General features: G+C 35.2%; 2 protein-coding genes across 2 annotated transcripts in view; both read right to left on the reverse strand.

Annotated features, from left to right (window-relative positions):
• The window catches only part of trmo (tRNA methyltransferase O), an 8,573-nt gene extending 1,825 nt beyond the window's left edge, over positions 1–6,748 (reverse strand). The window contains exons 1-6 of the mRNA XM_049481729.1: positions 6,492–6,748; positions 5,500–5,645; positions 4,453–4,627; positions 3,047–3,204; positions 1,052–1,421; positions 653–786 (exon numbers count right to left, since the gene is read on the reverse strand). Coding sequence (XP_049337686.1) covers positions 653–786; positions 1,052–1,421; positions 3,047–3,204; positions 4,453–4,627; positions 5,500–5,645; positions 6,492–6,577 — 1,069 coding nt within the window. The 5' untranslated portion in view covers positions 6,578–6,748. The remainder of the gene's footprint in view (positions 1–652; positions 787–1,051; positions 1,422–3,046; positions 3,205–4,452; positions 4,628–5,499; positions 5,646–6,491) is intronic.
• Positions 6,749–8,570: 1,822 nt separating this feature from the next.
• On the reverse strand, positions 8,571–22,927 carry hemgn (hemogen). The gene is made up of 5 exons (XM_022666787.2): positions 22,909–22,927; positions 18,182–18,254; positions 11,624–11,714; positions 10,477–10,886; positions 8,571–8,971 (listed from the first exon to the last, which is right to left on the reverse strand). Exons 2-5 carry the CDS (start codon positions 18,243–18,245, stop codon positions 8,841–8,843), a joined length of 696 nt encoding a protein of 231 aa, XP_022522508.2. The 5' UTR covers positions 18,246–18,254; positions 22,909–22,927; the 3' UTR covers positions 8,571–8,840.
• Positions 22,928–24,819: the final 1,892 nt, after the last annotated feature.

Genomic DNA, 24,819 nt, shown 5'->3' on the forward strand with positions numbered 1-24,819 from the left:
AATAAATTAATAAAAACAATAAAAATAAAAATGATAAAAACATCACAGAGTTAAACAACACAGGGAGCATCCTAATGAATATACCTATACAACATATAATAACATCTACATAACATCTACTAAATATCTACATTACATATAATAAATATCTATGTAACATCTAAACATCTATTAAATATCTACATAACATCTAATATCTATATAACATCTAATATATAACAATTAATAACATTCATATCCAGTATTACTCATAAGACAATCACTTTGTAGAGGGAGAGAGTGTGTGAGAGATTTCAGATAGAAAGAGAGAAAGATAGAGACAGAGAGATAGAGAGAGACAGATAGAGTTTTCAGATAGAGAGAGAGAGAGAGAGAGAGATAGAGAGAGACAGATAGAGAGACAGAGAGATAGAGAGAGAGACAGATAGAGAGACAGGTAGAGACAGAGATAGAGACAGAGAGATAGAGAGAGACAGATAGAGACAGAGAGAGAGAGAGAGAGAGAGAGAGAGGTACCAAGAGATTTGAGAAAGAGAGAGAGACGAAAAAAGAGAGAAAGACACATATATATAAAGAGAGAGAGAGAGACAGAGTGAGAGAGAAATAAAAGAGATAGAGAGAAAGATAAAGAGAGATATATAGAATAAGATACCTGTGCTGTGTGGGGGGAGGAACTGGGCGAGTTCTGATTGGGCGGTCGGGGTGAATCGGACGCTGAGTTTGGATACTGGAGGGTTTCTGATCCAGTCTGCGATGCTGCTGTACGAATCTGCTCCATAACTCAACCTGCAAACACAGGGGGCAGATATAAACCTTTATTTATTCATTAATTAAAGGGTTATTTCTTGTTACGCCCAAAATTTAACCACACCCACGATTAATTAAGAGAATTAGTACTACATGGCTTTTGCGTTGTGTTTCGAGCAGCACAAGGTGTACTTTTCCCGTTGTTATGATAGCAAAGACACACTGACATACATACATCCTACAGCCTGTAGATCACTAAAACAGGACCCATATTCATTTTTATGTTCACACAGCTTTACTGTACCTGGCAGTGTCCTCTCGCTCCAGTCCCGGTTCTGGTTCTGGTCCAGACCCAGAAGGCTTCTCTTCAGCTGAGCTCTCAGCAGACGGCGCCCCCTGCTGGAGATAATCCCTCACCTCAGCCAGAGCTCTGCTGAGGAAGTTCTCTGAGGCGTGTGGAGGACTAACTGGAGCAGAAAGTTCCACTGCTGGGTTCTGAAGCTCCTCAGGTTCTGGTTCTGGTTCTGAGTCCTCCATGCTCTCTGTTTGCTCAGGAACGCTCAGGTTTACCCGGTTAGTGACGGACGGAGAGTCATAGTCCGGAATATAAGGCTTAATGTCCAGAACAGGAGTCCCTGAGATCAGATCCACACCTGACAGGTGGAGCGTATCACCTGTAGCACACAACAGATTTAAAGCTTTAAAGTAAACAACATTAACAACACTGTATATTATTTATTCATTTTATATATATATATATATATATATATATATATATATATATATATATATATATATATATATATCGTCTTGAGACCTTGCGTCCACATAAGGGAACATAACATTTCAGCTTCTCTGCACCATTATACTGCACTTTTTAAAACCTTGACCCTTTGACCTCATATGAAAACACTACCCGTACCATCTAGTGTCCAATGACAACATTAAACTCAATTGATTGAATACAAGGGCAGGAATCCCAGTCAAAAGTTTCTACAGCCATGGGCCAGATTAAAATCTCATCCAATTTTATGTTTGAAAATTTATTTATAAGTTTATTAACTTATTGCGGGAAGCTAAAATTTTGTTTTTGGACTGTTAATGGGTCCTTCTGATCCCAAATGGAAAAGGATATTTTTATGAAAAGTTTTTTTAAAATTTTTCCTGTACAAAAACAGTTTAATATACTTGTTAGGTCCTATTAATGACAAATTTAAGAGATTTTTTTTTAAAGTCTGGGTCTCAGGAGGATATACACTGCTACTGCTAGAAAAAAAAAAAAAGTAAAAAGGGAGCCAGCTCAGCTGATGTTTTGGACACGGTGGCTCAGCATCTAACAGTAGAGAATTGTACTGAAGTAATAGTTTTGTATTGATTCACTCTGATACAGGTACTGTATAACCCCACCCTCACTGTTTTAAAAAGATGAGAAAATAAAAAGGGAAAGTTTGAAAAGAAAATTTTGAACTAAACAGAGTACAAAATGAGATAAACCAAACAGTTATGACGCTTACAAGAGCAGAAAAAAGAAGACTGAAACTTCATAACATGAACATTAAGGGGTTATATACACACTGTGACAGAGAAGGCACAGCTGGGGAAGATAACGAGGGGCCTGGGAAACAATCGACACACAGACAGATGGGAACACTAATAACTAGGGATGTAACGATGCATCACAATACAGCTAATAATCGACTACAGAATATAAATTCCTGCTGGGATGCGCTGCATTAGATCCCAGATAAAGGAGAAAGTTACCCAGTTGCAGAAGGAATCTTTTTCTGAATGTGTGTATAAACTTTCTAAACCACTATATATGGCATATGTATTTTTTCTAAATATCTCTGAAAAAAATTCTAAAGCCTTAGTTTATTTGTTTGATATTCGTTTGTATTATTCACAATTTTATTTGAAATTTCTTTTGTGCATTTTTTTTTATTTTACACACAAAAAGAAATGTGCTGCATTGTTTTTGCATAAATTGTATCCTACCGCAGAAATAAAAGGGAATTCTTTACTTTGATAAGAAAAGAAAAAATAAGCAAAATACAGCATTTTGTAGATTTGTTGTAGACAAATAATTTTTTAAACAACAACAAAAAAACTATCAAGAGAAAATGATATCGTGAGGTCAGCATCGTGAATCGCACTGCATCGTGAGTAGAGTGTATCGTTACATCCCTACTAATAAAGAGGCGGGACTAAGGGGGAAATGAAATACAAAACAAAGCCAAGTGCTGCAGAGAACATGGTGAGGAAAACAATCACACGGTTAAGTTCTCAGGGAGGTCCTGACCTGTGATGCTCTCCAGTTTGGCGAGGGTGAGGCCGATGGCGTTGGGTCGGTGGGGGCTGCGGGTGGAGTACACCCCCACCTTCTGACCGTTGAGCCGAGGAGGCTTTACCTTTGCTTTGTAGCTCAGGTGTCCGTTCTTATGGAAGAGGAAAATCAGCCTGAGGGGTAAAGGTGAGAAAAAAGTATCTCCATTCATTCATTACTCTGTAGGTAGAATAGAGTATAGATAGAGTTTAATAATTAAAATACTTCTGTAGAAGTTGTAGAAGAATCAACTAGAGCTGCAACTAATGATTATTTTGGTAGTTGACTAATCTGATGATTATTTTTTCAATTAGTCGATTAGTCAACAATTATTTCTGCCATGTTCTCCATCTCTATGATAGAATGATAAAACGATAGATACAGCTGAACATGAGTTTTAAAAGTCATTTAAATGTCTAGATGTTAAAACGAGGACATTACTTATATTTAGTGGTTAAAAATGTAATCTGTAGTGTTTGGGCACTTTTGGAGTGAGCCATTTACCCATCTCCCATTGCACTTCTGTCCCCAGCACTTTGTGTAATGCTGTACTATTACAAATTAACGATTAGTCGACAATTAAAATTGTAGTTAACAAATTTAAATAATCAACATTGTCAGTTGTATCGACTAATCAACTCAAGAATCAACTCAAGAATCAACTCAAGGTTTTCACCCTTTTTTTAAGTAAAAGTGTAAAAGTACTGTTTTCAAAACTACTTAAAGTATAAAAGTAAAAGTAATATAAGAGGAAAAATAAATCCATTAGGAGAACAAAAGCTTAGGCCACGCCCACAGAGTCCTATAGTACACTACCCCCCCTCAACCCCCCCTTCTCCAAAACATTACATTTTACTAAAAGCTATAATGACTATAATGTTAAAATATTAAAATGTTAATGTTGATAATATAATGTGGGATTTTGCACTCGGCTGTTCTCTAGTGTTTCAGCTGCATATATGCTGATTATAAATGAATATATTTTAGTAGAGTGTAAATATATTAAAGAAGTTTAGTTGGGCTGGAGTTTATCTGGAGTTTGTCTCTTGAGTCTCTGCAGGATCATCTTCATACTAGACTACATACGTCTGTGATGGATCACAGTATAAACCAATAGGGAGTGGGAATGGTATATGTTTATACTTCTCTACATCCAATCACAATCAGATTCACTCTATCTGGATGGAGAGATTTATCTGGATAGGGGTTTTATTGAACGATGAGAAGCCGGAATGAAAAACAGCTGAAATGAAACAGGAGTAACGAGGCTGTTTTTATTAAAATATAAGGAGGAGAAAGTTCAGATAATTGAGTGAAAATGTAAAAATAATTGCTACAGTAAAATACAGATAACCTACATTTATACTGTAGTAATCACCCACCAGACGTGAGAGTAGTTCTCCAGGCCGGTCAGAGCGTGATCAGGGTTGTTGAAGACTGAGGGCTGAATCTGCAGGCTGGCGCGGGATACGGTGCAGACCGCCGGCTGACGGGGAGTACCGTTCTTTCTGGAGAAGCAGGAATCGATGTAGCCGATGGGGACAGTCTGGATACAACCTGAGGAGAAGAACCAAGATATATCATCATACAGCTCTGGGAAAAAATAAGAGGGAACTTAAAAATGATGAGTTTCTTTGATTTTAACAAATTAAAAACCTCTGGAATATAATCAAGAGGAAGATGGATGATCACAAACCATCAAACCACCAAACTGAACTGCTTGAATTTTTACACCAGGAGTAAAGCAGCATAAAGTTATCCAAAAGCAGTGTGTAAGACTGGTGGAGGAGAACACGATGCCAAGATGCACGAAATTAAAACTGTGATTAAAAACCAACCAGGATTATTCCACCAAATATTGATTATTTCTGAACTCTTAAAACTTTATGAATATGAACTTGTTTTCTTTGCATTATTTGAGGTCTGAAAGCTCTGCTTCTTTTTTGTTATTTCAGTCATTTCTCATTTTCTGTAAATAAATGCTCTAAATGAGAATATTTTTATGTGTAATTTGGGAGAAATGTTGTCTGTAGTTTATAGAATAAAACAACAATGTTCATTTTACTCAAACATAAACCTATAAATAGCACAATCAGAGAATCTGATTCAGAAACTGAAGATTTTTTTTCCAAAGTGTTGCAGTGAAACATGGTGGTGGTAGCATCCAGGGGCATTGCTAGCCCTTTTTAAGGGGTTCAAACACCCCTAAAATGAGTCCCTGCTTCCCCCCAAAAAAACATGTTGCCTGTGACAGAGGTGCTAGACTAGTACTGTCTGTATATGTATCAGGTAGTTAATGTTATTTATAGTGAGTTTTGAGTAGGTTTGTGTTTATTATATTAAAGGTGAGGTGCTAGACTAGTACTGTCTGTGTGTTTATTATTATATAAAAGGGGAGGTATTTTTGATAAAATATGTAAAAATATCACCTTTCTCTAGGGATATCTCGGGCCCTGGCTGTGGGTCCGGAGCTGCTGGTCTCTTCTGAGGTTTCCCTCGACTCCAGATCTCCAGCTCAGACTGCAGGGAGCTCATGTGCTTCCTGTGAGCTCGAACAGCGCTGTCTATCTGCTGCCTGAGGAAACACAGCACAGCGGTTTAATATATATATACACACATACAGGGACATCTAAAAAAAAATTAATATCTTAGAAAAGTTACTTTATTTCAGTAATTCAGTTAAAAAAAAGTCAAACACATATATTATATAGATGTATTAAACACATAGTGATCTATTTTAAGCTTTTATTTAATTTATTGTTAATTATTATGAAGCTCACAGCCAATGAAAACCCAAAAATCAGTGTCCCAGAAAATTAGAATATTATAAAAGACCAATTGATACTTTTGGCAGTATGGACAGTGTGCCAAATCCTGCTGGAAAATGAAATCTGCATCTCTATAAAAGTTGTTTTCAGCAGAGGGAAGCTGTAAGATATGAAGTGCTGTAAGATTTTGTGGGAAAACAAAACTGCACTGAGTTTAGACTTGATAATAAAACACAGTGGATCAACACCAGCAGATGACAGACATGACTCTCCAAACAAACCATCACTGATCATCAGTACATTTTACATTTCATTTAAAGGAAATGAAGGGAGCAGAGTCTGGAGGAAGAGTGGAGAGACACACAGTCCAAACTGCTCGAGGTCTAGTGTGAAGTTTCCACCAATCAGTAAAGATATTCTAATTTTTTGAGATGGCCCTATATATACACAAACAAACACTTCTATAAAGAACTGTAACTTAAATAAACAAAATATAAACCACTTTCCTGATCAACAGTGCATTCTGACTGGGTTTATTTCAGTGGGAAATCTCTATTTAGAGCGTGTGTAGTGTAAGATTGGGCTTCATCCCTGTCTGAGGAACTGTCCCTGTGTGTACAGGTGTGTACAGGTGTGTACAGGTGTTTACCTACCTGAGGTTTTTGATCTCCTTCCTCATCACATTGACCTGCTGGTTCAGTCTGAGGCTCTGCTCTCTGCAGCTGCAGGAACTCATCATTCAGGATAAACTGGGGTAAATGGGGGTAATTAGGAGGTATTAGGGGTAATTAGGAGATGTTAGGGGTTAGTATCTGACTGTAATGATAATAACAGCAGCTCCTTCAGCTCAAAACAGAAACCCACGCTGTCTTTCCGCCTACTCTCTGCGCATGCGCGGAGCCACCACGTGCTGCTCGACCGGAAAATACACGCCGGACAACCGGAACCCGCCTCTCCATAAACCGGCCTACACTACAATAAACTATAGTACATATAAAATTAAATAAAATAATATAACATTAAATACAATAATATATGATAAAAGAATATAAAAATAAATTATGATTAGAATATATAAAATAATATAAAATTAAATACAATAATATATGATAAAATAATATAAAAATAAAATATTATTAGAATATATGAAATAATATAAAATTAAGTAATATAAAATAAAATACAATAATAAAATGCAATATAATTAAAATATATAAAATAGTTTAATATAAAAAAATAAATATAAGTAATAATAGTATAATGTAATGTAATATCGTCAAGTATCGTCAAGGAAAAAAAACTGTACAGCTAAAGATTATACCTTTTCTCAATAAAAAGTATATGCACAATAAATTAGTACTATCTGTAATTGCTTATAGTAACGTAATACTAATACTAACAATAGGAATAATATTAATAATAATTTAAAACCAATAATAAAAAATAATAATAATCATAAGTAAATAAATAAATCTGGTAGACGTTTATGATGAATAGACCAATAGAAATGCTCCAACATTGTCCGTATTAAAAAAAAGGTACATTGACTTACATTTTTCCTCATCCTGTAAAGTTTTTGTTTTAGAGATTTTTTAGTTTGATAGTGGTGATATACTTTCAAAAAGAACTGACGTTTTTATTTTTATTTTATTATGTTATTACATTTTATACAAATTAAAAAAAGCGTTGCATTTCAATTAACTACATTATTCTATTTATTATTTTATGTATATTATGTTTTACCACTAGATGGAGCTGTTGCTGCATTTTTCCTCCACATCATTTACACTACTGTTCTATTAAAGGGAAATTCCACCACGTTTTTAAAATTTCCCTACAGATTTTACTGTTCGAAATCAATTCATTCAGAGTGGGAGTTTGAGAGATTAACTTGTTCAGAGTGGGAGTTTGAGAGGTGAACTCGTTCAGAGTGGGGGTTTGAGAGATGAACTCGTTCAGAGTGGGGGTTTGAGAGATAAACTTGTTTAGAGTGGGGGTTTGAGATGATTAACTAGTTTAGAGTGGGGGTTTGAGAGATTAACTTGTTTAGAGTGGGGGTTTGAGAGATGAACTCGTTTAGAGTGGGGGTTTGAGAGATAAACTTGTTTAGAGTGGGGGTTTGAGATGATTAACTAGTTTAGAGTGGGGGTTTGAGAGATTAACTTGTTTAGAGTGGGGGTTTGAGAGATGAACTCGTTCAGAGTGGGGGTTTGTTTGAGATGGTGAACTTGTTCAGAGTGGGGGTTTGAGAGATTAACTTGTTTAGAGTGGGGGTTTGAGAGATGAACTCGTTTAGAGTGGGGGTTTGAGAGATTAACTAGTTTAGAGTGGGGGTTTGTTTGAGATGGTGAACTTGTTCAGAGTGGGGGTTTGAGAGATTAACTTGTTTAGAGTGGGGGTTTGAGAGATTAACTTGTTCAGAGTGGGGGTTTGAGAGATTAACTTGTTTAGAGTGGGGGTTTGAGATGATTAACTAGTTTAGAGTGGGGGTTTGAGAGATAAACTTGTTTAGAGTGGGGGTTTGAGATGATTAACTAGTTTAGAGTGGGGGTTTGAGAGATTAACTTGTTTAGAGTGGGGGTTTGAGAGATAAACTCGTTCAGAGTGGGGGGTTGAGATGATTAACTTGTTCAGAGTGGGGGTTTGTTTTAGATGAACCTGTTCAGAGTGGGGGTTTGAGATGATTAACTTGTTCAGAGAATAAAAATAAGCAACTCAGCACACCACAGAGCTACAAAATTCAACGTTTAACTTTTATTTAAAATTATTAATTCTGTGGAAAAGAATTTCGGGCTCAATAAAACACAATTTGTCACACTGCAATTGACAAAAACAGCAGATGAATAAATATACATTTGTTCTTGATTGAGATCACAGATAGAAGCTCCTGGATAAGCGCCGCTGTTCGTCTTTCGTACACAAATTAAAAGGTTGACCAGTGAAATAAAAGCTTGGTTTGATGCTGCTCTGCTGCTGATGAGGATGATGATAGCGATGCTCGTCTACAGCAGGTTTCCAGGCAGGTAATCTTGCTGGGTCGGGACGGTGGGCGGGGCGATGGGCGTGGCTAACACTGGCTCTGAGAATATTTTGGTTTGTTCAGGAAGAGCAGCTGCTGGTTCCTCAACAGCACCTACAGAGAGAGAAACAGTGAATTAGTGAATTAATGAAGTGTTAGTAAAGTATCTGGAGCACCTGTGCAGGTATGTAACCACCACATACAGTGCCTTGCAAAAGTATTCAGACCCCTTAAACTTTTCAAACCTTTGCCACATTTCAGGCTATAAAACAAAAAGATATTAAATTGTAATTTTTTTGTGAAAAATCAACAACAAGTGGGACACAATCGTGAAGTGGAACAAAATTTATTGGATGTTTTAAACTTTTTTAGAAATATTATATATTATTATTATATATTATTCAGCCCCCTTGCGCTAATACTTTGTAGCGGCACTTTTTGCTGAGATTACAGCTGCAAGTCTCTTGGGGTTCGTCTCTCTCAGTTTTGCACATCAAGAGACTGAAATTTTCCCTCTTCTTCTTTATAAAACAGCTGGAGCTCAGTGAGGTTGGATGGAGGGCGTTGGTTTGTGAACAGCAGTTTTCAGCTCTTTCCACAGATTCTCCATTAGATTCAGGTCTGAACTTTGACTTGGCCATTCAAACACTTGGATACGTTTATTAGTGAACCGTTCCATTGTAGATTTAGCTTTATATTTTGGATCATTGTCTTGTTGGAAGATAAATCTCCGTCCCACTCTCAGGTCTTTTGCAGACTCCAGCAGGTTTTCCTCCAGAATGGTCCTGTATTTATATTTATGTATTTATGTTTGAAGCCTGAAATGTGGCAAAAGTTTGAAAAGTTCAAGGGGGCTGAATACTTTTGCAATGCACTGTAATAACACATGGCCCTAAGATCATTGGTAGGCCTGTCACGATATATCATGCCAGATATTATTGTGATAAATGATATTAATTTTCATTTTAAGACCTATACGATAAATGCGACTGATATTATGATAATAGAGTAGCATAACAAAGCAATTATACCATTTTAAAGACAATAGCATTTGTAATTAATCATAGTTTACATAGAAAATATATAGTTTATTTTTCTTCTACTGCAGTCACTGCATATTGTGTGTATGGAGTCTGGAGACTGGTGATCGTGGAAGCACTGATTGGTATTTTTAGCTGACCAAAAATATTTTACACTAACAGAGCACAGAGTCGCTGTGGTTCTCAGTCTCTTCCACTGTGTTATAATATCACTGACAGTTGGCTGTGGAATATTTAGTAGTGAATAGTGAAATTTCACGACTGGACTTGTTGCTCCACAGGTGCTGCATCCTATCACCTGTGGTACCACAATGCTGGAGTTCACTGAGCTCCTGAAAGCCTGGGACCCATTCTTTTATTTCACTAGTGTTTGTAGAAGCAGTCCCAGCATGCCTAGCTGCTGCTTTTATTATTAAACACCTGTGCACACTGTGAATACTTTTGGCAATATAGTCAATATAGCTGTATATAATGTTAAATATACTATTGGAATCATGAGTTAGCATGGGTTTAGCAAATGACTTTACAATCAGGGATGAGATAAATGTGTTTTTCCAAGCTAATTGATTATTTTATAACCTTGATCAATGATGAGCCTCTCCTGAGATACTGGTTTATCTTCATCCTCATCAGGACCCAAATCCTCGATTAGAATGCCGGCACCGCTATCACTGGGCACTTCCTCCGGAACCGGGATGATCAGGGGTTCGGCTGGTTTTGGGGGCGTAACTGGGACCGGTTCAGGGAGGGGTATCAACTGAAGAACCGGAGCTGGAGCAGGAACTGGATCTAGTAGAGGAATCTGGACTGCAGGTACTTCCTCCGGCGTCCTGAGGATCTCCGGCTGCTCGGAGGTTTGGAGCACGACCGGTTCCGGCTCAGGTTCCGGTTCTGGTTGCGGTTCTACGGGGACGGCATTTTTCCTCGGCCGGCCTTTCTTCCCTGCAGTGCTGCTGGGCTCCTTCCTCACTCGCTTCCTGCTCTGAGCCCTGAGGGGTTTCAGAAAACACACCTTTTATTTTAACTCCAGTGCACTTTTATCATTTTAAAATGTTCTGCATTGTAGATTACAACTAAAGTCATTCAAACTATGTGTTAAACTAATTTTTAGATTCTTCAAAGTAGCTCCTCTTGTTTAGATGATCAGTTTTGAACATCTCTGCTGGATTTTCTCAGTCAGTTTTATGAGGTAGAGTCTCCTGGAATTCAGGCTTTCAGTTAACAGCTGTGCTGAACTCATCAAGAGTTAATTACTTGAATTTCTTGTCTCTTAATAAAGTGTTTGAGAGCATCAGTTAAAGTAAAGTAGTGAAGAGGTAGAGTTACAGGTATACAGTGAATAGTGAATATTTGAGTAATGTTCGAATCCAGATTATGAGAAGAAACAACTACTCAACTAAGTAAAGAAAAAAATACTTTAAGAAAAAAATTAAGGTCAGTCAATTCAAAAAGTTTGAAAGTATCATTAAGTGCAGTGGCAAAAAGACCATCAAAAACATAATGATGATGGAACTGGCACTCATCAGGACCGCTCCAGGAAAGGAACAGCAAAAGTTTATAAGCGTTACCAGCCTCAGATGCTAGGTGCTAGGTTAACACTTCTAACAAGAACTCTCTGTGTCCCAATTGTGCACTACACACTAATACTATAATGAATTTACTAATATAATAAGGAATATAAATGCCCTTTTCTACCCATAAACCCCAGCATCAGCACTAACTTTACCCATAAACCCACTGGTTAGTTGCCTTCTCCTCAGCTTCCGCCTTCCTCTTCCTCAGCAGGTCTCGGTCCCTCAAACGCCGGCCAATCCCACCTGCCATAAACATTAATACAACACAACAAAATTAAATATATAACTCAATTAAAACAGCAGAAAGTGTATTATGGGTAGTGTATTCCAGTGTAACTCAATTAAAAGTTTAGAAAGTGTACTATAGTGAAAGTATGAGCGCTATATCAAAATAAAACTCAATTAAAACAGCAGAAACTGTACTATAGCAAAATTACGTGTACGGTGCATTCCTGTGTAACTCAATTAAAAGATCAGAGAGTGTACTATAGTAAAAATATGAGTAAAAATGAGAAAACTCAATTATAAGAAGCCACAACTCTATTATAGTAAAGGTACATGTACTGTATCGCAATATAACTCTTCTATAGGGAACATATGGGTACTTTTTTCCAGTGTAACTCAATAAAAAAAGCAAAAGCTATACTATAGTGAATGCATGAGTACTGTATCACAAATTAACTTAATTAACTTATTACAAAATGCAAAAACTGTACTATAGAAAAAATATGAGTACTACATAACAATATAACTCAATAAAAAAGCTAAAACTGTACAACAGTGAGACTATACTACTGTATTACAATATAACTTAATTTAAAAAGCCAAAACTGGAATATATTGAAAGCACAAGTACTGTATCACAATATAAATCAATTAAAAAAGCAAAAACTGTACTATATTGAACGTATAAGTACTATATTACAATTTAACTTAATTAAAAAAGCAAAAACAGAACTTTATTGAAAGTATGGGTACTGTATTTCAGTGTTACTCAATAAAAAAAGCAAAAACTACTGTATTGAAAGTATAAGTACTACATTACAATACGATTCAATTAAAAAAGCAAAAACTAAACTTTAGTAAAAGTACAAGTAGTTTTTTTTACAAAAATGCATTGTAATAAAAAAAATCTAATATTTTTAAATAAAGAAACAGGCAAAGTAGAATTAATCTTAAATCTACTCCAATTTATATTAGTAATGTACATTGTTTAATGTTTCTAATTTAATCCATTAATCCATTTAACATACCTAATATTTTTCTATACAGTTATCATAATGTAGCCTCTTTCGAGCAAATACTATAAAATAAGGACTTACTACCAGCTAATTAATGGTAAATAAAATCATTTGAAACAAAAAAAACATAGTAAATACTGTAATATTATTTCTATAACAAACAGAACATCAGCATTTGGTGAGATATGAGTTCCTGCCGCTGTATGTGGGTTAGTGGGAGGGGCTCAGTTAGGCCTGGACAATAATTCGATATCGGTATTTATCGCGATAAGAAATGTTTCAATAACGGTGATATCATTTTTGTGGTATATCGATATGTATTATTTACAGAATCTGTCACGGACATGCGTTTTACTGGCGTCAGCTCGCCGCACAGCTGAACACAATCAGCTTCCGTAGCTGGACTATCTCTGTGCGTGATGACGTAATCACATAGGCACGTAGCCAGATAGGCTAGGCTAGGCTAGGCTAGATTTGGCTAGGCTAGGCTAGGCTCGGCTCGGGTCCGCTACGCATCTAAAATGCCTCGCGGATCCAAGGTTAAGGTAGGCTCGGTTTGCATCTGAAATGTTCCGCGCTGGAGTGGAACGGAACGGAACCGAGCCTAGCCTAGCCTCGGGTCCGCCCACGGGTCCGCTCGGTCAGCCTCTGGTCCGCCTACGGGTCCGCTCGGTCCGCCTCTGGTCCGCCTACGGGTCCGCTCGGTCCGCCTACGGGTCCGCTCGGTCAGCGGTCAGTTGCGGGTCCTCTTTGTCAGCCGCGGGTCCTCTTGGCTCCCAGCGCGGGACATTTTTGATGCAAAATGAATGCCCCTGCCGCTTCCACAAGTGATTAATTGAAGGAGGGAGGTCTAATTCAGTGGTGAGGATTTGGTTCGACTCTCGAAGGTCTGCTAAACTTCAGTTTGCTGCAAATTGTGCCGGAGAGTGGAGCCGACCAGCAGCGGTAACGTTAAAACATCTAATCTGTTCCACCACCTCAATCAGTTCCACTACATACAATATTTTCCTTATACTGGCTGAAGCACTTTTATAGCTTATGTTGTAAGTTATTTAAGTTATTTAAAGTTTATGAATCCTTTAGGTTTGTTTATTTGACGGGAATATCATGTTCCTTTTATGTTCATAAAGAGTTGTATTTTGGCTGAAGCACTTTTGTAGCTTATATTGTAACTAAGTTATTTATAGTTGACAAAGCCTATAGGTTTGTTTATTTGACGGGGAAATCTTGTTGCTTTTATGTGTATAAAGGCTTCTTGTGTTCTTTATCCTAGTTGGAACACTTTTGTTTTGAACTGTTAAATTTGTTTACAAAAGACTAAGAAGCTCTGCTTCTATCCTAATTTTAAGTTATTTTTTATTGGTAATAGTTATATTGGCTTATGTTTGACAGGGATGTCATGTTTTTATTTTGCTATATGCAAATAAAATTGAGCATTGATTTATCTTGACTATTGTTTATTTCTTAAGTATTATAATGTTTTCGTGAAAGGAGGTTTCAAAGACTTAAATTAAGTAGACAGTAGTAGGTACTAGGGGTGTGCCATATCATATATCACGATATTATACTCTGAAATATCGTGCCACATCACTCACCCCTAATTATCACATCAGGGTACTAATTTTTTTGCTGTTTTAAGCAAAAGAAAAACTCACACATTTCTAATTTCCTATTAAATATCTACTATATCTGTAAAGTGTCATTTAATTTACTTCAATACTGGATATATGGAGATATTTGGAGTGCATTATTATTATTAGTATCATGTAATTCTCAATTATTGACTTCTGTTATAAATCTGCTAAAATTATTGTTTTTTTTAAATATCTTAAAAGGTGTGCAATATCATATCGTATACAATAATAAAAAATGTTTTCGTTTTTTTGTCATATCGCCAAGAGTATCGTTATCGCGATAATACCATGAAATATTGTGATATTATTTTAGGGCCATATCGCCCACCCCTAGTAGGTACGTATTTCCATTGCAGGGATTCTTAGCAGTTTTCTGAGGCCTTCGAAGTATTTATATCGATATCGGAATTATATCGTATCGACCGAAATTAAGGAATATATCGTGATATGAATTTTGGCCATATCGTCCAGCACTAGGCTCAGTTATCGTAGCTGTGGAGAGTTTAGTTTTGCACCGATGGCTCTTTGTTTTATTCCTGATATGAATTTAAAACAGAATGCGCGGGAATCGCCTGGCCTGTCGCCACTAATCTCCTGCCCTCTGACCAATAAACTGCATTTTTCAGAATACAGTATCACACAAAACACATATATTTAGTATATTAGAGATTTAACTATAACAACATTCACACAGATTATGTATATTATTAGAATATGTGAAGATTTTTTGTTTCTAACAGAAAACAAAAACAAATCATTACTGTTGCCACCAAACATGCCACTTGCTAATATGCTATTGAACACTGTTATGGCAATGCTTATGTAATTCAGTACCTATTTATTAATAATAATGAGTCATGCAGCATCAGAAAACATATAATAAAGTATATTGGAGATTATTACATATTAATAAACAATTCCACATAGTTTGAGGAGAGTGTATGAGGATTTAGCCATGCTTTTATGCCTTTGTTATATATACTATATATACAGCTCTGTAAAAAATGACGAGAGCACTTCAGTTTCTGAATCAGTTTCTCTGATTTTACTATTTATAGGTTTATGTTTGAGTAAAATGAACATTGTTGTTTTATTCTATAAACTACAGACAACATTTCTCCCAAATTACAAATAAAAATATTCTCATTTAGAGCATTTATTTACAGAAAATGAGAAATGACTGAAATAACAAAAAAAAAAGATGCAGAGCTTTCAGACCTCAAATAATGCAAAGAAAACAAGTTCATATTCATAAAGTTTTAAGAGTTCAGAAATCAATATTTGGTGGAATAACCCTGATGGTTTTTAATCACAGTTTTTTTTCATGCATCTTGGCATCATGTTCTCCTCCACCAGTCTTACACACTGCTTTTGGATAACTTTATGCTGCTTTACTCCTGGTGCAAAAATTCAAGCAGTTCAGTTTGATTATATTCCAGAGGTTTTCAATTTGGCAAAATGTAAAGAAACTTATCAAGTGGTCTTTTATTGTTTTCCAGAGCTGTATACATACTATAGCTGTAGTGTCAGTGCTAAAACCAAATACAACATGACTTATAAACTGCATTTTTAAGTATACAATATCATAAAAGACATAACTTAGTATATTAGAGATTTAACAATATACACTTTCACACAGATTGAGGAGAGTGTGTGAGGATTTACATGCCTTAGCAATGCTAATTAGCTTTCTCAGCCCATATCTATTGATAATAGTGAATTATTCAGTGTACAAAAACACATAATCTAGTTCGTGGAGATTGCTTGATGATTTAGCCATGCTATTAAGCATTTGTTTGCTAGCTACACTTAGTCCTGTAGCTTCAGTGCTAAAACAAAACACACAAAATATAACTTGGCTAATAAACTACATTTTTGAGTCAAACAGTAACAAAAAAATACATAATCGAGTATATTAGAGACTAAACTATAAACACTTCCACACAGGATTTATGCTTTCTTACAGTTAGCAAGCAAGAAAACAATATTTATTAAGCATTTTCTAAATATCTTACGTTGACCAAGGTGCTCTTAATGTAAAATAAGAACAAGTAAAGCATGGAAAACATAAAAAAGACTATAAAACAATAGTTAAATTATAAAACAAACAAAAAACAATAAGCTTAACAGCAAGAAACACACAAAATGAAAACATACATTAAAACATCTAATATTACCACAGTCTCTCGCTATCTGAATGCCAATTTATACATGTACGTTTTTATACCTGATTTAAAAATCATTTTAACGCATAAACTACAAACTCTAACAGACAGAAAGCCAAATTATTGTTATTGTTGATAGAAATCTAAAAACACCAAACTATAACCTATTAAACTGAATTTTACACTTTTGTAATCTATGGTAATGTAATAAATCAGTCCCTGTTCATTGATAACAGAGAGTCATACAGTATCAGAAAACACATAATCAAGCGTATTAGAGATTAATAAACATTTCCACACAGTTTGTGGAGAGTGTGTGATGATGTAGGTACTCTTAAAAGGTAAAAAAAGCACAAATCATGCATTGAATAATAAACTGCATTTTGTCCAAAGGTGGATCAGACTGCAGGTTGTCCTGGTTGGAGTTTAAGGGAGAAATCTACAGCAGCTTCAGACCCAGTCTGATCAAAGTTCACTGATAACTTCAGTTTAGCGCTAAAACACTGCAGCACTGCAGCAGAGTTCTGATTACAGACTGCTAACAACAAACAAATACACAACTCAGATCATCCACAGCAAACCAAACACTAACAAATCTGGGGTAAAAGTCTTTTTACTGAGTGTGATCAACACATTTTATTAACAAATAAACATATTAAGCTAGATTACAGCAACTACAGTATGTTTACAAAGCACAAAGATTAGCCCATAGCTCTTAACACCTATCAATAAAAGTATACTTAATGTGAAAAAGTACATACTTTTAACATTAAAATACTAAATGTACTATTTTGGAACAACTTACTGCAACTTAAGTATATTTAAATTGCAATCATTCTAATTATGCTTTATTTAAATACAACATAAAAGCATTAGGTTGTGCTTTTGAGTCCATTTTTGTATAACTTATTCAGACTTAAGTAGATTTAAGTTTGTGTTTTTTAAAACATTATTTTTAACACACATGAAGTATATATTAAATTTACCTTTTTATGTATTGATGCACATATTGTGTACACCTTAATGATACTGTGCACTTTAAGCAGTATTTAATGCCAATACATATATATTTTCTATCCACACAACATACAACTTAATTTAATACATTTTATGCAAATAAAGAAAAAAAGTATATTTAATGTGTATTTTAAAAAAAGTATATTAAATTGAAAATGTAGATTTAGTACTCTTTACCTAATTTTAGCATACTTTTTATGCTCTTAAGTATACTTCCTTTTTACAAGAGATTATTAGATACCAGTAAAAGTTATATTAAAAAATAACAATAAATAAGTTAAGTGTGTAAAAAAAAGTGATGGCTAAGGAATACATGATTAAAGTTGTGTGTATTTTTTTGCAGTGCAGAAAGAAGTGGTTAGAGCAGGATTACAGTTCCAGGAATACAAAACAAAAAGTGCAATGCTTAAAACTTAAATACATAAATAAATAAAGCTTTATTGCTTTATTTGCATGTGTTTTATTTTGTCTTATACAAATGTAAGTCCATTACTGGTTCACTTTCTAACTTTCTAACTAAGACTAAACCCTTAAAGTGTCATATGTGTAATATAAAAGCAGCCACTAAAATTAAAATTAAAAATGCATGATATACTGCATGATATATCTGAGTATCAGTGTTTCTGCAGTGTAAAGCAGATGAAAGGTCGTACCTTGGTCCTCGTCCGGAGCTTTCTCTTCCACCGGCAGGCTCTCCTTCTCAAACGTCTCCTCCATTTTGTCGCCCTGTCAAATGGACATAGTGTAAGAAGGGCAGAACAGAAAGCGAGATCGCGCTCCTTTGTGGTTCCTGCCCCCGAGAGAATAATTATCTGGTGAAACATTAACAGAGAAACTGGGAGCGTTCCTGCAACGTCGCCGTTATCTTATTTACAGAGGTGGAGGACTTGGCAGAATAACAGAAACAGGTCATGCTGTGTCACTGGATTGGTGGTTTTGTGTTTGGGCATTTTTTAAAGTTGTGAATGAAGATGGAGTTAACTGAACTGAATGTACTGTAGTCTTAAGCCCTATCTGAATGGGATTAGTTTCTCAGGGGGTTCTGGGTAATTGTCTCTTTAATGGGGATTTTTATCCTCTGTGATTTTATTCCTGTCCAGAACGATCATGTAGGTGTTTTTCTCAGACGTCCTCTGAGAAAATTATAGGCTGAATTATCTACTGTTTTTCTCTGAACTCCGCGCTCCTCCGGTAATTTTAGTCCCGTCCGGACGCACATCTCTGAGTTTCGTCTCCTCGCCTTTAATTAAATAGATATCTGTCCACTGCTGCGCATCGTAATTACACGCCCGCGCCACAGTTTCCACAGAGATCCACGTAAAAAAACCACAAGAGCGAGTGGAAATGGAGGAGCTACTGAACGCCGCGATGTCACGTCTCCCTGAGAAACTAGTCCCATCCGGAAAGGGCTTTAGACTGAACACGCCTGGCCTGATCTCAAACATGTTATTCTACAATTATACTGGTAGCTCTGACCTTGCAGCGTGATTGTATGAGAGGCATTTGTCCCAATCTTACACAGTGCACAAGGTGCATTGTGATGCTCATCGCTATCTTACACCCTGTCAACAGTCTATATTCACTCCTTCCTCCTGTCTGGTTTAAACAGCAGCAGATCTTCTGAATATATCTACACTGATGGGCGTGGTGTTCTGGAAATGAGGTGTGTTCAGGTACATTTCTGGAGTTTTATCTTGTTTATCTTGGTAACAGAAAACACAGGAGCTCCACTGACTGAATACAACCTAGACAGACGCCAACAGTCAGACGTTCATCGCTATCTCAGTAACACAGTCACGCCACAAATTTTACATCAACAATTAACAGAATACTAAATAAAATAACATTGCTGTTTCCAGTGCATGCTTTTCCTGTCGTTACGATAGCAAAGACACACTGACATGCCCTAAATCAAGCTGCTTGGCTAAAATAGAGCCTCTTAATTCACAGTATTCACCGTAGCTTGTTTATGATGCGCCCCCTCCATATCTTAAACCTGAAGTCCACCTTAGAAGTTCGAACTTTCAACTTTGGGTTTTGCAAGAATGATGATTGGAATTAGAGGTGCAAAATGATATTAGTATTATAACAGATTGGGTAATTGCTTTTTCTTTAGATACATCAGCATCGGACCGATATTTTTATTTGGCTGATATTTCAAACCGATACTTGCTGGAGTATTTACTGTAGGTTCAACAAGTACCAAGCGACTACAATTGGCTGACACTGACTAAAAATTGTAAAAACAAACTTCTCAGGAGAAACATTTTTATTGTTGAATTTTATTGCTGGCATACAGCTGGATGAAAGCTAAAATGTACGGTACACAAATGTTACATATGTTTCTAAAGTTACACCGGGGTGTCTATTCTCTCTGTATTCTCTCTCTCTATAAATAAGTATATTGGCATCAGCAAATATATACATATATAATAGCAGATATTGGCATCTTTCCATTATTTCCATTTACTTTTTTTAATTAAAAAAAGCAAATGCAGAAAGTTGTGAAACTTTTTAAAAGTAAATTTTACTCATAATTTTTTTTCAGTGTATGATATGTGGCATGTCTGTATGAAAAATATGTAATATACGTCTCTATATTAGATTTTAATTTTAATTATTTCCATTCAATTATAGATAGTAATAAGTCACTTATTCAAATGTAATTAAGTCCATGATAATAAAAAACCTGCTATAATATATGATATGATCACAGATCAGTTTATGCTGCACTGTGTACCAGAACTCACCTACTTGGCTTATGGCCTTCTACCTTCTGACCACAGCTCAGTGCCAGTCTCTTACTTTATAGCGCCCCCTCTCTGCGGGCCTCTAAGGTCCTTCCTCAAAATTACAGTAAATAATATAATGACCAAATTTAGATAAAATAATGCTGTTGAGTGAAGCCTAGAGGATCCATGTTCCTGTCTTTTACTCATATACTTATCATCACTTCTTACACACCTCAGGATGGTGTTTCAACAACAAAAACTAGTTTTAAGGTGGATAAAACACTGTAAACTCTGCCTGCACGCAACAGAACTGTGTATCTTTAGAGTTTTTTACACAAAATAGTATAAAACAGAACCCTGTCAGTGATTCTGTAGTAAATAGCACAACACAAAGACAACTATCAGCTCTAAATATTAATTAATAAGGTAACTGATGTATTGTCTATTTACTTCTGACAGAAAAAAAAATTAAATATACAGTACCAGACAAAAGTTTAGACACACCTTAAATTCTGTGGTTTCCAAACGATGAAGAAAAGCATATTGAATTACTTAGTAACCAAAACTGTTGTTAAACAAACCAGAATATATTTTATATTTTACATTCTTCAAAGTAGCTCCTCTTGTTTAGATGATGAGTTTTGAACATCTCTGCTGGATTTTCTCAGTCAGTTTTATGAGATAGAGTCTCCTGGAATTCAGGCTTTCAGTTAACAGCTGTGCTGAACTCATCAAGAGTTAATTACTTGTTCATTTCTTGTCTCTTAATGTTGATGTTTGAGAGCATCAGTTAAAGTAAAGTAGTGAAGAGGTAGAGTTACAGGTATACAGTGAATAGTGAATATTTGAGTAATGTTCGAATCCAGGTTATGAGAAGAAACAACTACTCAACTAAATAAAGAAAAAATGACTTTAAGTCAATCAGAAAATATTCTCAAGTGCAGGCACCGCAAAGACCATCAAAAACATTATAAGGATGGAACTGGCACTCATCAGGGCCGCCCCAGGAAAGGAAAGGAAGAGTAAGAGTTTCCTCTGTTGTACAGGATAAATTTATCAGAGTTTTCAGCCTCAGAAACCACAAGTTAATAAACAGCTCCCCAGATAAGAGCATCTAAATACTTCACAGAGTATTTAGGTTTGTTTAACACTGTTTTTAAGTTTCTACACGATTCATTATGTGTTCCTTCATAATCTGATAGATCACTAAAAGATTAAAAGAGAGTGACTAAAGTGTTTAAGGTTTTGACTGGTACTGTATATGTCCATAAATTACAGTGTATTAGTCAAAATAATACATGCTGATCGGTAAAAAGTACATAAATCTTTCTTATCAACAGTTTTCCCGCCATCTCAGCACATTATATGGGGGCGGAGTCCAGCCCGAGTTCAGACAGTCGGTCTCTGAGGCAGCAAATGTGCACAATCTATTGTTAGAGTGATATTTACCTCCATATATTTGGAAAATATATCGTTTTGATTCACTCTGCTGTTTTAAAATTTTAAATGTTAATCGCAAAACCTTAACATAAAAAGCAGGCCAAAAGTTTGGACACACCTTCTCTTTTTCAATGCATTTTCTTTATTTTCATGATTATTTACATTGTAGATTCTCACTGAAGCATCAAAACTATAAATGAACACATGTGGAGTTTTATGTACTTAATAAAAAATGAGCTGAACCTCCACAGTCACCGGACCTGAACCCAATCCAGATGGTTTGGGGTGAGCTGGAGCACAGAGTGAAGAAGACAAAGGAGCAACAAGTGCTAATAAACACCTCTGGGAACTCCTTCCTTCCTTCAAGACTGCTGGAAAACTTTTCATTTCAGGTGGCCACCTCTTAAATGAAGCTCATTGAGAGAATGATGCCAAGAGTGTGTAAAGCAGTAATCAGAGCAAAGGGGGGCTGTTTCTGTTTTGAAGAAACTAGAATATAAAACATGTTTTTAGTTATTTCACCTTTTTTTTGTTAAGTAAATAAAACTCCACATGTGTTCATTCATAGTTTTGATGCTTCAGTGAGAATCTACAATGTAAATAGTCATGAAAATAAAGAAAACGCACTGAAAAAGAGAAGGTGTGTCCAAACTTTTGGCCTGTACTGTACAACGATACAGTTTTCTCAGTATAATTCAGCCCTTTGAATGTTTCTGAGCTCCAGCTCTTTTTTCTGTAGTGAGCTCCTTATCTCTGCTGCCCTTCAGTGGGCGTGTTCTCAATCAGCACCCAACACATGCAGCCCAACTGCCCACCAGAACCACCAGCGCCGCCCACGCCAACAGCGCCAGAGAGGAAACCCAACTTCCACTGCACCCACTTTCCCCTGCTTAACTTACAGCACCAGCTGTACATCAGGGGTTTTTTTTTTTTAGGTATTTTTAACGTTTTTTTGTGGGATTATGCTATTTTTGAGGGTTAAATAGCATTAAAAATGATTTTGGGATCAGTTAATTTAAGTCAAATGTAGATTTTGAAGAAGAAAGTGTGTTGAACTAAGTCTGCATTGCAAACACATTATGAAACAAAACCAAAATTTAAACTTTAAATATTTACATTTAAGATCTAAAAACGTCATATTTGTATTTTTCAATTCAGTTAAGCACTAGTGATGTGTAAAATTTATTGATTGTGTCAATTAAACTTACCTTTACTGAGTAAAGGCCTGTCAGCAGCTACACTATGGTGCGAGACTAGTGTGTATAAAGCTGTGTGTGTGTGTGTGTGTGTGTGTGTGTGTGTGTGTGTGTGTGTGTGTGTGTGTGTGTTGACTTAGGACACTTTTGGGGCCAAATCTCAGAGTACACACCAATAAATTGGGGGCGGCTCGGGAATTGGGGACAAAAATGCCGTCCCCAATTGGTTTAGCTATATAAATGCGTTCGGCGCGCTCCAAAGTGCATTTCTATCTTAAAATCTCCTCTGACCCATATTATGGCATATTTCAGATTTTTTTGTGTATGTGTAATTTTAGCCCCGCCTCCCCGACCCAAATCTGTGTGTGCTCAGATGCACCCCCTAGTGGAAGTGTGTGAATTACACTGGGGACACATGATCCATTTTGGCCAATCACTAACCTGCTTGGAGCAAACAAGGAAGTACCTCAGCATGAACCTTATTAAGTGTAGGCTAACGTTAGCATTGTAACATTAAAAAGTTCCTAATTGTGGTAGTTACACATATTTAACAAGATTATGTTGTGCTAATGCTAACACATTAGCATTGTTTAGTGCTAGCTAAGCTAACAGTTTAATGCTGGTGCCTAAATCATCTCCAGTGTAACAGTTACTGCTCCTAGCTGTTTTTCGATAGTTAAACATTTATCTGAAAGCAAAAACACCCAAAGCAGCACTATTAATGACAGCAAACATATGCTGTGATCAGTGACTGCTGTTGAAGAGGCAGCAGGGCCGAATTTAACTGTTTTTTGGTGTATATTAACTGGTAGCATGGTAGCTAAGCTAGCGGTTTATAGCAGTTGTAATTATACATATTTAATTACATTATATTGTGCTAATGCTAACACATTAGCAATCATTAACAGGCAGCTTGTGGATTTATTTTCTTGACCTTAACTATCTTTGGTTTAACACAGAACCTGTAAGTAGTTAGCCAGTCAGGTAGCTACATTGCATAAAAAAATAATAAAATTAATAAAATAATAATAATAATAATAATAATAATAATAATAATAAACAACAACAACAACAATAATAATAATAATAATAACAATAATAATAATAATAATAATAATAATAATAATAATAATAATAGCATTATAACATAGTACTAATAATAATAATAATAATAATAATAATAATAATAATAATAATAACTATTATTATTAGTAGTAGTAGTAGTACTATGTTATAATGCTATTATTATTATTATTATTATTATTATTATTATTATTATTATTGTTATTATTATTATTATTATTAGTACTATGTTATAATGCTATTATTATTATTATTATTATTATTATTATTATTATTATTATTGTTATTATTATTATTATTAGTAGTAGTAGTAGTAGTAGTAGTAGTATTGTTATTATTATTATTATTATTATTATTATTATTATTATTAGTAGTAGTAGTAGTAGTAGTAGTAGTACTATGTTATAATGCTATTATTATTATTATTATTATTATTATTATTGTTATTATTATTATTATTGCTATTATTATTATTATTGTTGTTATTATTATTATTATTATTATTATTATTATTATTGTTGTTGTTGTTGTTGTTGTTGTTGTTGTTGTTGTTGTTATTATTATTGTTGTTATTATTATTATTATTATTATTATTATTATTATTATTATTATTATTATTATTATTATTAAACAGTTGGTTTGTGTATTGCACTAGTAAAGAACAAGCAGGCAAACATTGTTTGGTTTATGCATAGAGGACTCTCCTCCCAATATGTTTATATACAAAATAAATCATATATTTATAATTACTTGTCTATAATTTTAAATATTTCATTTGTTATTGTTATTATTATTATTATTATTATTATTATTATTATTATTATTATTATTATTATTATT

This window comes from Astyanax mexicanus, chromosome 7 (assembly GCF_023375975.1).
Source record: "Astyanax mexicanus isolate ESR-SI-001 chromosome 7, AstMex3_surface, whole genome shotgun sequence".
Lineage (NCBI taxonomy): Eukaryota > Metazoa > Chordata > Actinopteri > Characiformes > Acestrorhamphidae > Astyanax > Astyanax mexicanus.